The sequence below is a fragment of the Phodopus roborovskii genome, unplaced genomic scaffold (genome assembly GCF_943737965.1).
Source record: "Phodopus roborovskii unplaced genomic scaffold, PHOROB, whole genome shotgun sequence".
Classification (NCBI taxonomy): Eukaryota; Metazoa; Chordata; class Mammalia; order Rodentia; family Cricetidae; genus Phodopus; species Phodopus roborovskii.
Genome location: NW_026126407.1, coordinates 11,398,991 through 11,415,817, shown reverse-complemented (window position 1 = coordinate 11,415,817; position 16,827 = coordinate 11,398,991). Strand labels below are relative to the sequence as shown.

At 47.5% G+C, this 16,827-nt stretch overlaps 1 protein-coding gene across 1 annotated transcript; it reads left to right on the top strand.

The window, feature by feature from the left end:
• Positions 1-5,923: 5,923 nt before the first annotated feature.
• On the top strand, positions 5,924-16,179 carry Asgr2 (asialoglycoprotein receptor 2). Its single transcript, XM_051180205.1, has 8 exons — positions 5,924-6,075; positions 10,014-10,130; positions 10,368-10,463; positions 11,044-11,115; positions 11,273-11,359; positions 11,443-11,588; positions 15,340-15,446; positions 15,686-16,179. The coding sequence occupies exons 1-8, from the start codon at positions 5,952-5,954 to the stop codon at positions 15,840-15,842; spliced, it is 906 nt and encodes a 301-aa protein (XP_051036162.1). The 5' UTR covers positions 5,924-5,951; the 3' UTR covers positions 15,843-16,179.
• Positions 16,180-16,827: the final 648 nt, after the last annotated feature.

Below are 16,827 nucleotides of genomic sequence, written 5' to 3'. Positions count from 1 at the left end.
AGAATTTAACCTACCACTCACCGACTGACACATTTTGGGGGAGGTCTTAATTTGTGACCCTGACTGACTTGGGACTCACTGAGGAGACTAGGCTGGCCTTAAACACATGGGCAATCCTCATCCTCCTGCCTCTATCTTCCCAATGCTTGCCCTCAGGCCTGGCTTTTGTATATTTGAGGATACTTTAACCAATTTATTCCAAATATCATATGAATAATCTAGCATAAAACATTATGTCTCGATAAGTCTGGCAAGCTTTTTGAATAAACATGTGGTAGAAATTCTAAAAGGTGAGGGCTGGGGAGAGGGCTTGGCAGTTGAGAGTTTGTACTGCTCTTGCAGAGGACCTGAGTTCAGTTCCCAGCACTAATGCTGGGCAACTCATAACTGCCTATAGCTCCAACTCCAAGAGATCAGATGCCTTCTCTGTCCTCCAATGGCACCAGCACTCCTGTGCACAAACTTCATACAGATACACATACAGAACTAAATCCTTTGGGGGGGGGGTTCAGAAGCAAATCTTAAAAAAAGAAACAATTTTGTCAGTGTTTTACCAGAGTGGGGTGTAAGTAATAGTGCATCTTAGAATTGACGATACACTAAGTTTGATGAAATGTAGCTCACATTCCTTTCTTTTCTTGTTCTATCGCCCCCTTTGTTGTGATAAAATATGCATAACATTAATGCTGGCTGTGGTGATGCAAGCCTTCAATCAATCAATCAATCTATCTATCTATCCATCCATTCATCATCGATCATCTATCTATATATCTATCCATCCATTCATCATCGATCATCTATCTATCCATCTATTAATATCTCTCTATATAAAACATAAAATTTTCCACTATCACTTTTTTTGAGACAGGGTCTTGCTATGTGTGTAAGCCCTGGCTCTCCTGGTTGGTGCTCACAGCAATCCTCCTGCCTCAGCCTCCTGATGATGGGTTTACTCTTATGTGATGCTTGGCTCGAAATCATTTTTAAGTGGGCATTGTGGTGTCTGATATTGATATCAGCCACCAACCATCTACCTACAGTGTGTTTTTATCTAGCAAAAGTAGAGCTCTATATCACTAAGCAACTTTCTGTTCTTGCTCTCTAAGCCCCAGATAAGTGCAATTCTTCCTCTCTCTGTCAGTTTGATTTCTCGAAGCCCCTCATAAATGGAGTCGGAAAGTATTTGCTTTCTTTTGTGAGCAATTTATTTCACTAAGCACATGACTTATTCTGGGTCCAAATTGTAACATGTGTCAGAAATTCCTTCCTTTTATGACCAACTTAAATTCCCTTTGATGGCTATTCCACATGTAGCCACTCATCATTTGGGTGTTTGTAGGTACTGCATTCCCTTCACCGCTGGCTAAACACGGGCCATAAATCTCAGCCCTGAGATCTGGGGAACTAAGCATATCTGTTTCATATGTCACAGATTTAGGACTCTGCTATTTAATCAGGACTTCCACACACTTTATCGTGTTTCAAGATGAACAATCCCTGATTAAACTCAAGGCAGCTCTTCAGAAATTACTTTTCTTTATCAATTGTTGCTTTCTTGTAGTTTCCTATTCTTGCTTTATACATGTGAGATTAATCATTTATCATATAGATTACAGATTACAAAGCCTTTTTCTCTATTTACTGCTAATTTTTTTCTCTTCCTTTATAGATTGTACACATTTGTAGGGTTCGGTGTGACATTTCGAAGTTGATCAAGTCAGGGTAATTAGCGTTTCCACCATTTTGAGTATATAGCATCTTTGTGAACATTATAAATCCAGGTTTCTGGCTATCTGAAATATATGGTAAATACTGTTACCTATAGTTAATATGCTGTACAGTGCTAGGCCCCATGCGTCCTCTCTGTGTTTCTACCCATTATCCCACCTCCCTCCCCATTAAGCCCATCTTAAGAGAGCGTTCTTCTGTTTATGTTTACTGCTGAACCTCATATGTTAAGTCTTATTTAGTCTTCTTGGCTATTGTTTAGTCTATTTGGGCTTCCATAATAAAATATGGAAACTAAGCGCCTTTCCCCCCTGTTGTTCTAGAGGTCAGAAGGTCATTGGTAGGCATGGGTCTGTTGGCTATAGACAGCCACTTCTGCATCAATAATTTCCTCTGTGTTTATAGTGGATGAAATCGAATGTCTTGCAATGCTAAGCAAACACTTTAGCATTGAGCCAGTCTATGTCCTCCTTTTGTATAAGGGCACTGATCTTCTAGGATTTTTTTTTTTCTTCAATACAAGGTTTCTCTGTGTACCTGGCTGTCTTGAACTAGCTCTGTAAACCAGGCTGATCTAGAACTCAGAGATCCATCTGTCTCTGCCTCCTGAGTTCTGAGATGAAAGACATGCACCACCACCACCTGGCCCTACCGCCCGTTCTTATTACTTCATTTACCTAAACTACCTCCTAAAAGGCCTCATCTTCCTCCAGCGCAGTCTCCAGGGGACCAGGACTTTGACATTTGGGTGGAGTGGTATTGGTAGTGGGATGACTCAGTTCATTGCATCCATCCTGAAGGAGGAAAAGTCTATTCATACGCTGTGTGGGGACTGGGGAAGATTTTGTCAGAGAGAGTAGCTACTCTTTAAAATGTAGATCCAGCTGAGGGGAGAAAATCAAAAGTTTACGTTTTCTTTTTTGCCTTTAAAAATAACAAAATGGGTGGTGGGAGGTCACTAATTTGTAGGTTCTACAGCAGAGCAGGTGTGATCAGCTCTCTGTAGCTTTGCTGTAGATGACGCCTGACTGAAGCTGGCTAGAGAGTTGAAACTAGTTAGTAAAAGCTCCTGCTGCGGCCCTCCCTGCTTTATATCTCAAACTTCCAGGTTAGCAGTTCCTCAGAAAAAGACCTAAAAGACATGAGCTGTGAAACAGCCCACAGCGACTTCTCTGACAGAATCCAGGTCGTCTGATGATCCCCACACAGCACGGGATGCACACCAACTAACACAAAACACTGTCTAACCCTGTCCATTCACCGAGAGAGGAAGTGTGGCTTTCATTTCTCCTTCCTTCCTTCCTTCCTTCCTTCCTTCCTTCCTTCCTTCCTTCCTTCCTTCCTCTCTCCCTCTCTCCCTCCCTCCCTTTTTGTTTTTTCAAGACAGGATTTCTCTGTGTAGCTTTGGAGCCTGTCCTGGAACTCCCTCTGTAGACCAGGCTGGCTTCAAACTCACAGAGACCCACCTGCTCTGCCTCCCAAGTGCTGGGATGAAAGCATGTGCCCCCAATGCCCGGTCGTGTTATTAAAAGATTGATTTATTTGTAGGTGTTTTGCCGGCATGTATGTCTGTGGGCTATCTGTGTACAGTGCCTGAGGAGGCCAGAAGAGCTTGTCAGAGGCCCTGGAACTGGAGCTACAGATGTTGTGAGTCAGCACGTGGGTGCTGAGGGATCGAATCTGGGTCCTCTGGAGGAGTGGCCCGTACCTTGAAACATTGAGCCACATCTCCATCTTTTGTAAAGTATTGTAGGAGTCATCCTAGGAGGTGAAAGCTGATAGTTTCCATAAAGATATTCTGGTAAAAGAGAAAGAAAACATCTCCCCACCCTGTAACAAAGATGGCTATAGAATCTAGATCCATGACTCGGAATATATTTTTCCTGTCTGCTGCCCCCATTTTACCCACGAAAGCCATATCATGGACCTGGACTCTCTAAGATGGGTGTTGTGGACAGTGGCTCTTCCCATCATCCAGGGTGCCAGCCTTTGAATAAAAGCAAATTCCTTTCCTCCAGCTCTCATGTCCCAAGTACTGGCCTTTGAACAGCAGTCAGAACTGGATCTAGTACTACAATTATTTGAGCTAAAACAGCTGATTTATTTTGGCTTGTGGTTTTGGAGGCTTCAATCCATGATAAACTTGCCCCATTGATTTGGACCCATGATGAAGCGGCACGTCATGGCAGAGAACGCAGGTAGAGCAAGGCTGCTGGGCTCCTGACGGGAAATGGGGTCAGTCTCCTCTCAAGGGCACGCCTACAGATGCTGGAAGACCTCCCAGCAGGCTCCACTCTCTCAATTCCCTCATATTCTAATAGGGTTTTAGTCTGGGGACCAAGCCTTTAACACACAAGTTTTGGGGGTACATTTCAGACCTGAACTGTACTATCAGTCACATGGACCAAGTCACTTAATCTCCTTTCTTCCAGTGACAAATATATTAACCTCATAGGGTGTTGTTGGGAGCAAACATCTATATAAGTGAGAAAACATCTGTAGATAATTTATGTGTGTGGGGGTTATGCCTGTGTGTGCCACTTCATGCGGAGTCTGGAATGGGTTTTTAGAGTCTTGCTTTGTTATTCTCTACCTTATTCTCCGAGGCGGAGTGGCTTTGAACCTGGAGTTTGTTGCTCTGGCTACACTGGTCCTGTGGATCTGCCTGTCACTTTCCTTTCCCTCCCTGTGTTGACATAGGTGTGTATTGCCATGCCTGGCTTCTTATGTGGGTGCTGGAGATTTGAACTCAAGTCCTCATGCTCACCAAGCAAGTTCTTTACTCCCCAAGTCATCTCCCTAGCCTTTAGAGATAATGTGTAACACTAGCAGGGCATGAGGACAATGTCTGTGTTCCTGGACTCAGTGTGGTGCTAGGATCATGACTTCCATGTTTTGAGGAACTTCCCTTCTCAAGAGTGAAAACCCACAGCTGAGCAGCGAGCAGAGAGGGAGAATCTTTAGAGCACTCGGTCCTACGCGGGGTGTCTTCATTAAACCCCTTACTAGTATAAGGGGAGGTGGACCCTGGATCTCACTCCTAACCAAGACGCTATGCTATTTGCAGTTGATACTCATTAGCAAAGGGAAAGACCAGTTTTCTTTAATGGCGTGTCCTTGGTTATATCGACCACATTCCACCAGCCCCATGCGTATCTGGGTTTTTTCCTTCGTTTTGTTTTTGTCTCATTGGTCTTTTGCTTGTTTGTTTTGACTTTCTTCTTTGGTTTCTTTCTTTCAAGAGAAGGGGAACTAAAGCTGGGTGGGAAGGAGATGAGGCGGATCTGGGAGGAGTTGGGGAGGGGGAAAAGGAATTGGAGTGAAGGGCAGAGCTGGGGAGCCTGGTGCATAGGAAGCTGTGGCTGGTTGCCAGGCCACAGGCTCAGATTGGGCAAGAACAGGGAACTGATCTGTAGGTCATTCTGATCCTGGCCAGAGATATTTGGAGACATCAACAGTTCTGGAAAAGGAAGAGGCAGGAAGTGAAACAGGGGAGGGATAGAAAGAAACAGCAAATTGTATCCTGGTCCCTCCACACCTGGCTCCTTTTCCTCCATTGTGCAATGGGGGTGGGGCTGAGCTGTGTGTGTGTGTGTGTGTGTGTGTGTGTGTGTTCAAGGAGACCTCCCTTCTTTCTCTGGTTGTGAGAGTAGAAACACGTCCTTTACCCCCAGTGCTCACTGCCCACGTTTCCAACTGTGTTTCTATTTCTATTTACTGTCCAAAGTCCCAGGGGGCAGGAGATGACAGGTTAGATGGACTCAGACACTCAGACACAGGGACCCAGCTCTCGCCTAGACCATCCCCCTCCTCCCTTCTCTTCTAGCACCACCTGTCCACTTGGCCCAGGTTTAACCCCTCTTTCTCCTCGTGCGTGGGCTGCCTTTGGAAGCCAGAGCTGGTTCTCTATACCTTTAGCAGGTAACTGAGGTGGTGGGAGGGAGGCAGGTGGGACTGGGGTGTGTAGGGCTAAAAAAGAACAGGTTCAGGGACACTGAGGGAGGAATGGGGACATGCTGCATAGTTTGATCCAAGAGAGTATGATAGGAAGGCTCCTGGTTGCGCCAAGGGCCAGACCATCTCCTGGGAAGAGGTGGGGCCCTGCAGTATTTCGAGCCTTTCCCCAAACTAACCTCCAACTTCTGAACCACTCACAAACCTAAGTTTCAGCTAGGAAAATCTTAACTCAGTCCCGGACCTAGCTCCGGCCCTTCAGGCCCGCCATGGCAAAGGATTTTCAAGATATCCAGCAGCTGGACTCTGAGGAAAATGACCATCAGCTCAGTGGCGATGAGGAACAAGGCACTCATGGGCAGAATCCTAGGACAGAAAATCCATTTTGGAAAGGCAAGTGTCCTGTTTCTGGGGCCTCACCTGGATCCCTGTCTCAGCTGCCAGCTCCTCTGTTTTCTCACATTGACTCAGTGAGCAGGGTGTGTATTTGTCAGTCAGAGTCCCTGTTGCTGTGATAAACACCATGACCAAAGCAACTTAGGGAGGAAGGGGCTTGTTTGTCTCACACTTCCACATCACCGTTCATCATTGAAACAAGTCAGGACAGGAACTCAAACAGGGCAGGATCATGGAGGCTGGTGCAGAGGAGTGTTGCTTCCTGCCTTGCTCCTCATGGCTTGCTCAACTGCTTTCTTCTAGAACCCAGGTCCTTCAGCCCAGGGGTGGCCTCACCCACCATAGGCTGAGCCCGCGCCCCCATCAAATCTAATTAAAATACCCTACAGGCTTGCCCACGAGCAATCTTATGAACTCATTTCCTCAGCTGAGGCTTCCTCCTCTCTGAGGACTCTATCTGTGTCAAATTGACATAAAACTAGCCAGTGCAATGTCCCTCTACATGCCAGCTGCCGATACCTCTGATTGCAGGGTCCCAAGGAAAGGGTATGTGCCTAGCAGTGAGAACACCGGAAGCTAGCTAGAGATGAGTCCTCCCTCCAGACTAAGTGTGCCTGTGCATGTGTATGCCTAGGAGGGGTGTGGAATCCAGAGCTTCGGGTATGGGGATGAGTTGGGGAAGGTGCAGAAATGGGCACATGGAGATGCTGGGCGATCCCACTAGTTTGCTGCTTGAACGCTCCTCTTACAGCCCATCTCTACAGCCCCAGACACTGTATTTTTGAACACAGCCCCCACCCCTTGGTTGGGAAAAGGTTTTAGGGCAGGAGAGCTGGCTACCTGGTGTGTTTCAGACTTAGGCTGGCTACCTGGTGTGTTTCAGACACTGTAATTTTCTTTTCTGTTTTTTTTTTTTTTTTGAGATTTATTTATTTATTATGTATTCAGTGTTCTGCCTGAAGGCCAGAAGAGGCCACCAGATCTCATTACAGATGGTTGTGAGCCACCATGTAGGTGCTGGGAATTGAACTCAGGACCTCTGGAAGAGCAGCCAGTGCTCTTATAACCACTTGAGCCCATCTCTACAGCCCCAGACACTGCATTTTTCATCTTGGAGGAAACTTGAGACTTTTGTTGTTGTTATGGGGCAGAGTCTCACTTTGTAGCCCCGGCTGCCTTGGGACTCACTGTGTAGCCCCAGCTAGCCTGAAACTCTCAGAAGTCCCCTATTCTAGCCTCTTGAGTGCTGGGATCACAGGTGTGCTCTACCATGCCCTTTAGCTACCTTTCCTATCTCTAATGTTTGCACTGCAGTCCTAGCATCCTATGTCAGTATCCTGTCTGTCCTAACATCAGTGCCACTTCTGAGTCTGGTTTGAAAGATCCTGGGATCTCATTTTGATAGATTCATGTATTGAGTATTTATTTTTGATGCTGGCAATTGGACCCAGGGACTTACACCTATTGACAAGTGTCATATCCCTGACACACCTCCTGTCTGCTCTGTCCATTCACCCATCTCCTTCATTCGAACTGTGTTTTCCTGTTTCATAATGTGTCTTGTAAACTATGATTGGATGCCCAGCATTGTGACTTGTGTCTTGCTGGATGCTGGGTGCTTTTGTATTCCTCTAAGTGTTCTTCAGCTTTCCGGGATGTGGGTAAGTGGCTTAGGGCCTGACCCCTTGGTCCTGACTGTTGTGGTTTCAGGCTTACAAGTTGTCTCCTCAATTCAGGGAGTCTGCTAGACTCTGTCCCATTTTTCCTCTCTGCCCAGTGACCTGAAAAGTTTCTCCAGGTAGTGAGTAGTGAGCTGGGCAATGGGAGGACTCATCTTGTTCATTTCCCCATCTTTCAGGGATCAGTGCCCTCCATGGCCTGATGTCCAGTGACTTGAAAACTGTTGCTTCATACATACATACATACATGTGTACCAATGTATGTATGTATATAGATGTATGTGTGTTTTAGCTTTTTTTTTTGGAAAGAATGTTAAATCTAGCAGCTTCTATTCCATCTTTAGTAGAGCATTTCAAACTTGCCTACACTGTGCTTTCTATGCTTTAACTCATATAATTCCCAGAACCACTAAGTCAGGAGGCTACTCTTGTAACTGTCATAGAGATGAAAAAATGGGGACACTAAGAGATTGAATGATGTCAGACCTAGTTGGTGGCTCAGCTGATTTATTCTGGCTGACTGGGTCAGGTCTTGATAAATCACAGGTCAGGTGGGGATCAGAACAATGGTTTCCTGCATGAACAGTACTAGCAGAAGCAGTCAGAAAGTGCTTCTAGATGGAGTATATCCTAGCCTGTCTTGTGCTGCTAAAACAGAATGCACAATACTAAGAAACTTATAATGACCCGGCTTAGGCTTCTTGAGTCTGGGAAGTCCGGGACTGAGGGCTGTGTCTGGTAGGGTTTTCTCATGCATCAATCCAAAGTGGGAGGGCATGGGGCGGGTGAAGGGACAGCAAAGGGGGAAACTTCTAATAAGGCTGCTTTCTTGTAATGATGTCAATAATCCACTCAGGAGGGCAGAGTCCTTAAGACCTACAGCCTTCCTCTAGGTTCTCCCTCCCAACACTGCTGCACTGGGGATCATTTTGGGGGCACATACCAATCCCCACAGAGAGGAATTCAGATTTCAGGAGGGTGTCAGAGGAGGTGAGAGGCAGGGGAGGCTGTGCTTAGGGGTCTGGGGTTGGGGAGAGCTTAGAGGCCTCTCTCCCAGAGGCATTAAGTGGTGATCCTAAGTATGGCTGCAAATATCCAACTCAGTATAGCAGTAGGAAATGACCTCAGGAGGATTCCAGGCTCCTCACTGAGATTACCTCCAGGACGCCAGGTTGTTTTGGCATGATGACACTGAGACAGAGAAGGCCACAGAGTCACAGGCTGATGCAGAGGAGTGTGAGTGCAGGTGGATGGTACAAAAGTGTGTGTGTGTGTGTGTGTGTGTGTGTGTGTGTGTGTGTGTGCTGTGAGGATGAGAGGAATCACCCCTTTGGTCCTGAAGAGGCAAGCCAGTTCATTCAGGTGAAGATACAGGTGAGTGAGAATGCAAATAAGAGAGTATGGCAAAGTGTAGGGATGTATGCACAAGTCTGTGTGTATGAGAAAATGTGTGCTTGTTAGAGTGAATGGAGAAAGGTGAGTAGCAGCAGCTGGGTCAAGGGGCAGCAGAGGTTCCTGTAAGATGATGGGTGGGCAAAGGAACAGCACTGCCAGTGATGCTGGGGTTTCTGGGGATGAGAACAAGGGTGGTGGGAACTGGGGGGAGATGGGTAAAGTGAGTGGATTTGGGCAGTGGCTTTTGGGGGGCATACTTCATGGTGGGGTGAGCTAGACTGGAGAATCCCAGTGGAATTGTGAAGGGAGGCATTGTTCCAGCTTGTGTGACAGGTGTGGGTGTTGTCTAAGAAGAGTACATGACCTAGCCTGTCAACACTCCAGTGTGACCGGACAGGGGCTATGTAGGATAGAGGTGGTCTGTAGGTCTTTTTGATTCATGGGCAGGAATAAAAACCATTTGTAGAGCTCCTGTTTCAGGGTGTCTAGGAAAGGCCAGTTCCGAACCCCTGCATCTCTGTGTCTCCCTGTCCCAGGTGTAAGATCTCACCTGTGTACACAGCTGGCACACAGCTCACCTATGTACACAGCTGGCACACAGCTCACCTGTGTACACAGCTGGCACATCTTGTGTCATGTGCATGTGAGTGTTTGTACATGTTCATGTGGGTGATTGTGTGTAACTGCACGCATGTTGTGGGATCAAAATCCACCCGATTCGCTCAGCCCTCACCTGATTCTCTCTCTTACCCAAGCTGTGCCTCCTCAGACTTCTGTGCCCTCGTCCCCGTCTGTGTCTTGTTCTCTGTCTCTAGTCCTCTGGAATTGTTTTCTGACACACACACTCTCTCTCTTTCACAGGGCAGCCTCCTTTCCCACCCTTTCCACAGAGCCTTGGCTTCAGGCTCTACCTCAATGTGTTTGCCCTGGCCTTCAATGTCCTGCTGCTGGTGGTCATCTGTGTGATTTCATCCCAAAGTGAGGTCATGGCCTGGCAAGGAAGAGGCCAGCATAGAAGAGTGCTCTGGGGGAGTGGCAGGGCACAGATGCAGGGAAGAAAGGGAGAGGTGGAGGCAGCTTGGGGCAGGCTCTGGGTGCAGATGGAAATCAATGACGTAGTAGTGATGGGTGACATGGGGCCAGTCACATGGACAGAGATGTGACTCACTGGGACATAGCCCCACAGCCAACTGGTCCCAAATGTCCCCTGACCAGGCATGCAGCTGCAAGAGGAGTTTTGGACCCTGAAAGAAAGTTTCAGCAACTTCTCCTCCAGCATCCTGATGGAGTTCAGGGCTCTGGATTCCCATGGTAAGTTGGGTGGGGTGGCTGGGACTTTATCCACGGATGTTTATCCATGTAGATTGTCTGGACATGGTGCTGGGTCTGCAGTAGGAGTGTGTTCGTGGGCTCTGCACATAAAAACCAAGGCAGACAATCCAGCCAGGGGAATTGGCAAGGCTTCTGGAGACAGGAACCCTGACCTAAGGGGCTTGGAAGGAGAATCTGGGCAGAGGGCCGACATTCTGGAAGTTAGTGCCAGGAAGAGGCAAGAAGAAGCCAGGATGTCCGGGGGTGAAGAAGACCACTGGGCATTTTAGGATCACATACACGTTTAGTGGGGCAGGAGGTGGTGATCGATGGACAGTGGTGAGGGGTCAGAGAGATGGAGGCACCAGGTCACACAGCAAGCTGTGTGGACTGAGTGAAGCCGGGCCTGAAAACACAGGGGACCAGTGAAAGAATTTAAGCAGCACAGTGGCCTCACTTGGGTGAGGGAGTCTAGGTGCCGACAAGCAGCACGTGGTACAAGGTACCCAGGAGTGTGCAGCTGGAGAAGCATTCAGGAGGCAGACTGACGAGGGAACCATTTGTCATCCCTCTTTCTCAGGAGGTAGCAGAGATGACACATTGATGTCCTTGGTAGCCACATTGGAGAAAAAGCAACAGGACCTGAAAACAGGTCAGTGGTCACCCCCACCACACTTCTGGGTCATGATGATGTGTAGGGTGGTATGCATCTGTGTGTTTCCCCAGACAATAGCTGGAGCTCTGTGCCTGGTCTTGGCAGGTATGCAGCCGCATGTCTGCTGCATCTCGGTCCATGTGTTTGTCCTTAGATCACTCCACTTTGCTCCTGCACCTGAAGCACTTCCCACTGGATCTGCGGATCCTAACCTGTCAGCTGGCATTCCACCAGAGCAATGGTAGGGGCAGGGATGGCTCTGATCCCAGTGTGTCTGTGTCTCCCAGGTGGATCGCATTTCCCTCTGCCTTTCTGTTCCCGCAGGCACAGAATGCTGTCCAGTTAACTGGATGGAACATGGGGGCAGCTGCTACTGGTTTTCTCGGGTGGGGCTGACCTGGGCTGAGGCTGCTGAGTACTGCCAGCTGGAGAATGCCCACCTGGTGGTTATCAACTCCTGGGAGGAGCAGGTGAGCAACCCTGATGGTAGGCTTGATCAAGCAGCCTGGTCAAGCTTCTGTTCTCTACTACTATTATTATTATTATTGTTATTCTTATTATTATTGGTTTTTCAAGACAGGGTTTCTCTGTAGCTTTGGAGGCTGTCCTGGAACTTGCTCTGTAGATCAGGCTGGTCTCAAATTCACAGAGATCCACCTGCCTCTGCCTCCCAAGTGCTGGGACTAAAGGCCTGCACCACCACTGCCTGGCCCCTACCTATTATTATTTATGATTATTATTATTATCAAATGTGTATGCTGTGGCATGCGTATGGAGTCAGAGGATAACTTAGTGGAGTTGGTTCTCTCGTTCCTCTTTTATGTGAATTCTGGAGATTGAACTCAAGTCATTAGGCTTGCATTTATCGGTTGAGCCATCTCACTGGCCCTTGTATTTCTTATTTATTTACTCAATTTGTTTGCTTTTTACTTTCACTATCCTTTTAGAATTTCATGCTTTTATACAATGTGTTCTGATCTAACCTAGCCCTTCCTCCACCTTCTCTGTAAATTCTGCGAACCACTGTATCACATGTGTTGTTCTTTTGCTGCAGCTATCGCCTAAGAAACACAAATACAAACTCAGCGCCCACGTGGAGTTTATTGAGAGAGGGGAGAGAAAGGGGGGTAGCTGGTGGCCAACGAAAGCAGGGTTTGGAGAGAGAAGAAAGAGAAAGACAGAAAGAGCGCAGAGAGAGAAGGCCAGAGAGAAAGAGCAAGAGAGGGAGGGCAAGAGAAGGGGGCGTGCTTGGTGCGCGTGCTTTAAAAGGGGGGCTTGCACATGCGTAACTGAGTTCTCTGGCAGCCAGGTAAAGCTTGAGCAGCCAGGTAAAGCCTGACGTAGTGATGACATAGCCATGAGCGTCCCGCCCATCGTCAGGGGCGGGGCCAGCAGACTGCTGGTTCCCAACAACATGTCCCTCACAGCTTTACACAGTCTTCTTTTTTAAAGTCCAATTGGTGCTTTCTAGTATGTGCATGGGTATAGGGGCATCTGTTTACTGAAGCATGGGTATCTAACCAGGGGCTAAAAGCCAGAGGTCATGGAGGACTGGTGTGAAACTGTGTTTCTGGACGTGACAAGGCCATTGCACACATGAACATGCAATGGCTCATGTGCACTAACTAGTGGCATGCACAAGACCTGTACTAGGTCAAGCCAACCCAAATCCCAGGGTGGATGGAAGCCTCACCCCTGGCTGAGGGGCTGCTGGCAGTTGGCTGCTGAGAGAGGCAGAGGCAGGTTTTGTTTTATTGCCTGGATGTATTTATTTTTAACCTAAGGAACAATACAGAAGAGTGTGGTAGGGCTCTGGGCAGCTCATGACAGAACAGTAACTGATCCTAAGAGGTGGGAGCCAAGAGGAAAACAAAGCCAGGGGTCACCAAGTGATGCACAAACAGCCACAAGACAGAATGACAGACAAGACTTTAAGGTCAAGGTTGGGAGGGGTTGAGAATCCTTTCTTGCTGTGTTGGCTGTTGGGTGTGGCAGAAGGAACACATTGGGAGACTTAAATTGTTCTCCTGTGGTGGGTCACTGGGTCCTCACTGACCACAGGTGTCCTGTGTCTTCCTTCTCCACGGCTGTTCCCTGATAGTAACCTGAAAACCAAAGTTCATGGAGGGGAACCAATCTGGTAGAGTGGATGGACAGTTTTGCACAAGGAGGTTAATGATTGAGTTCGATGCAGGTCTTACTACAATTTGGACATGTATATGAGTTCATTTCTTTAATCTTCACCATCTTGTTGGGTGGGTACCCTAATCATCCCCACCTGGAGTTCAGGACCCAAGGGAAGGGAGGTCAGGTGATATGTTGCAGAGCCAGCAAACCCTCACGTGGTCAGGACTGAGACCCACTTGGCCCCTATGTCAACTACTGCCTGCTGCTTTAATGCTAAAGGGTCCACGGGGGCTTTGTTCTGTTTGGACTTGGAAATGTTATAGTGCTAAAGCAATTAAACTATTTGATACAGAAGTCAGAAAGTATTTATTGAATATTTGCTGCTTGTCAGCTATGTATTTGATTTTTACTGTGATTTCAAACATATTTACTGATTAGGTTGGAGTTTGTCAGCAGTTAGTTTCTTCTGACATAAGAAAACATGTATTGTATGTAATTCAGCCTAAGCTTTGCCTCATGAGTTCATGACTACAATTTCGTGGTGCATTGTGCTGCCGTCATTCTGAACATCTCACTTAATACTTTCAGCCTTGAACTCATCTTCCAATGACACACAGGGTGTGGTCCCTGCTTTTTTTTTTTTTGTCGTTTCTGTCCATCATTTCAGTTACAACCATTTTTGGGTCTTTGTGTTTTGAATTAGTGGTTTTTGGCTTTGGTAACAAATGCCAACCCCATGCTTCTTACTTTTAAAGTAAGTACATTGACCTCAAAAATGACCCAATCAATGGTTTTGGGGACAAATGGCTTATATGCTCAACTGTTGGTGCACAGTCTACAGCTGCTTGTAATGTAAATGCTCAGGTTCCTCTTTGCAGGTGGGACAGGAGTTATGTGGTGATTTCCCTCCTGACACTGCTGTGAACAGGTGCAGCTCACTTCTGTGTTCACTTAGGAAAGGGCAGCATCAAGTAGCAACAACCAGAACGTCCTGTCTCCAGATCCCTTTGCCCATCCCTGTTGGTACTTCTGAATCTGTGGAGCAGCCTCCCCAGCCCTGGGCAGCTGCTTCTTCATGAATGGGATATACATGCAGAATTGTAGACTTTATGGACAGGATTGTCTCTGAGTCTGCTCTTGGAGGAGTGGGCGACCGTGATCTCTGTGGGGGGTGTGTGTGAGTAGAATGGGCAGTTTTTCTCCAAATGAAGGTTCACAGGCTATCAAAGGGGATTATTATTAGAGTATATGCTGGTCAAACTGACTCTCTGTTTAGTTTATAAAACCAGGTGACTATACATTCCTTGTATTCTTCCAAAACGATGGGATTTAAATTTCAAGAACAGCCGCATTTGTACGAGCAAGCCCCTTGGAAAGGCTTTAGTCCTAGGAATCTAGCTGTAAGCGCAGGGACATTTGCACTGAGGCCAGCAACAGTTCCTTGTCCAGGCCAGCTGCCTTTTACCCAGGCATCTTCCTATTTTCAGTAGAGACTGTCAGGGCCTTTGTAGTCAGGTCAAAATGTAGTTCTGGGCAATGAGTCCCAAGCCTGGAAGTGCTGGAGCCCACAAACCTCAGGGAATGACATCAAGACCACAGCAAGAGAACTAGGGGCGAACAGAGAGAAGAGTGAAACCAAGGTGTTTCTTGGGTTCTGGGATTTGTGGGACAGCAAGGGCAGGATCACCAAGATTCTGCAGCAGAACATGAGAAAACCGGCATTGCCATAGCAGCGCTGCTAGGAATGGAGTGAGAAATGGGCCCAGGCTGGAAACAGGATGGTTGTCACAAGCTGGAAGCTGGATATGCTCTCTAAGGTCTAATAACTACCTTGCAAGTCAGTTACTATGGCACCCACCTTGGGGAGCTCCTCAGGCTCAAATGAGATGATCCTTGTAAAGCACTTGGTACAAAGTCAGGCTCAGTAAATGTTCATCTAACACTAGCCGTGTTCACAGAGGGAGAAGCGAGGGTATAGCTGTTGGGAGCTAAGGCTTCAGCATTTGAGCAGGTCAGGCTGGGGTATGGTGGGGTCACTTGGATGCTGTCCTGGATCAGGGAGGAAGCAATTTGCTCTCACAATTGCTTTTCTAGAAATTCGTTGTGAAGCACACGGGCTCGTTTCACACTTGGATAGGTCTCACTGACAGGGATGGCTTCTGGAAATGGGTGGATGGAACCGAATACAGAAGCAACTACAAGTCAGTACCTCCCCGAGTGTATCTCCTTGTTCTCTCCAGGACGAACACCGGGCCTTTCACCCCAGTGCACTCCTATAGGTCTCTCAGGGTCAAATTCCCCAACCTCCTACCTGCTCCTGCCCCATTTCCAAGCCTGTACATCTTCAATCCTTGGACCCTTCCAAGGCTGTGCTTTTTGGGGGTGGGGACAGGGTTGTAGGGAGGTTGGACCCTGAGTTTCCTTTGGTTTACCTTCTTAGGAACTGGGACTTCACTCAGCCAGATAACTGGCAGGGCCATGAACAGGGTGGAAGTGAGGACTGTGTTGAGATCTTGTCAGATGGGCACTGGAACGACAACTTCTGCCAGCAGGTGAACCGCTGGGCGTGTGAAAAAAGGCGCAACATCACCCACTAGGAGCCTGCTCTGCCATGGTCTCTCCCCCACCCCCCACCCCCCTGCATCACTGGGGTAATGGGAGATGTGATTCTGTAAATATGGTTTTCTTATTGGTTAATGAATAAAGCCCTGTTGGCCAATAGGGAAGCAAGATAGGCAGGACTAGAAGACAAGGAGGATTCTGGAAGATATAGTACAGGGGAGTCAAGATGTAGGGACTTGAGAGAAGTTTGGACCCTCTCTCCAGTAAGATAAGACCACATGGAAACATTTAGATTGATAGCAATGGGTTAATATTTAAGACAGAGCTAGCCAATAAGAAATATTAGTAACTGGCCAACAGGTTTATAACGAATACAGTGTCTCTGTGTGTTATTTGGGGTTGATGCAGCTGTGGGACCAGGCTGGCGGGGAAAACTGCTGGTAACACTGGGATGGTTGAAGCAAGGAAGAGCCCATAACAGGAGGAGGAGTTATGGGAAAATGGCAAGAGGGTGGCTTTATTATCTCACTCTTTGGGAAGGCTGACATTCTGGATCTCTCCACAACACTGCAATTGTTACAAATTTTAGCCTTCAGAATGCATTAGGAAAAAAAAAAAAAAAAGAAACAATTGATACTTGAAAGTCATGTGGCCTGGGTATTTGGAACTGGGGCAAAAGAGAGGGAGCTGGGAGGGTTTGGAGGAAGCCAGGTGTGAGTCCCTGATGGCTATTCCCCGACACACTGATGTTCAGAGAAGGAGGAAAGAGGCAGGAAGCAGGAGCCTCAGCAGCTAGTGTCTAGATGGCTAGAGCTGCTGTTGGAACCTTGGAGACTCCTTGAAAGTGCTCTCTGGATTCAAAGCCTCCTCAAACCGAGTTGACAGGGATGCCCTCACTCTAACCCACGCCCCTGGGGAAGGAAGGCACACATGTGTGTGTACAACCCTCACCCAAGATTCCCCTCCTCCCTCTGTTTTGCCCCAGAGTTAACCACTTCCAAGGTGTCCTGTTGGGGTGTT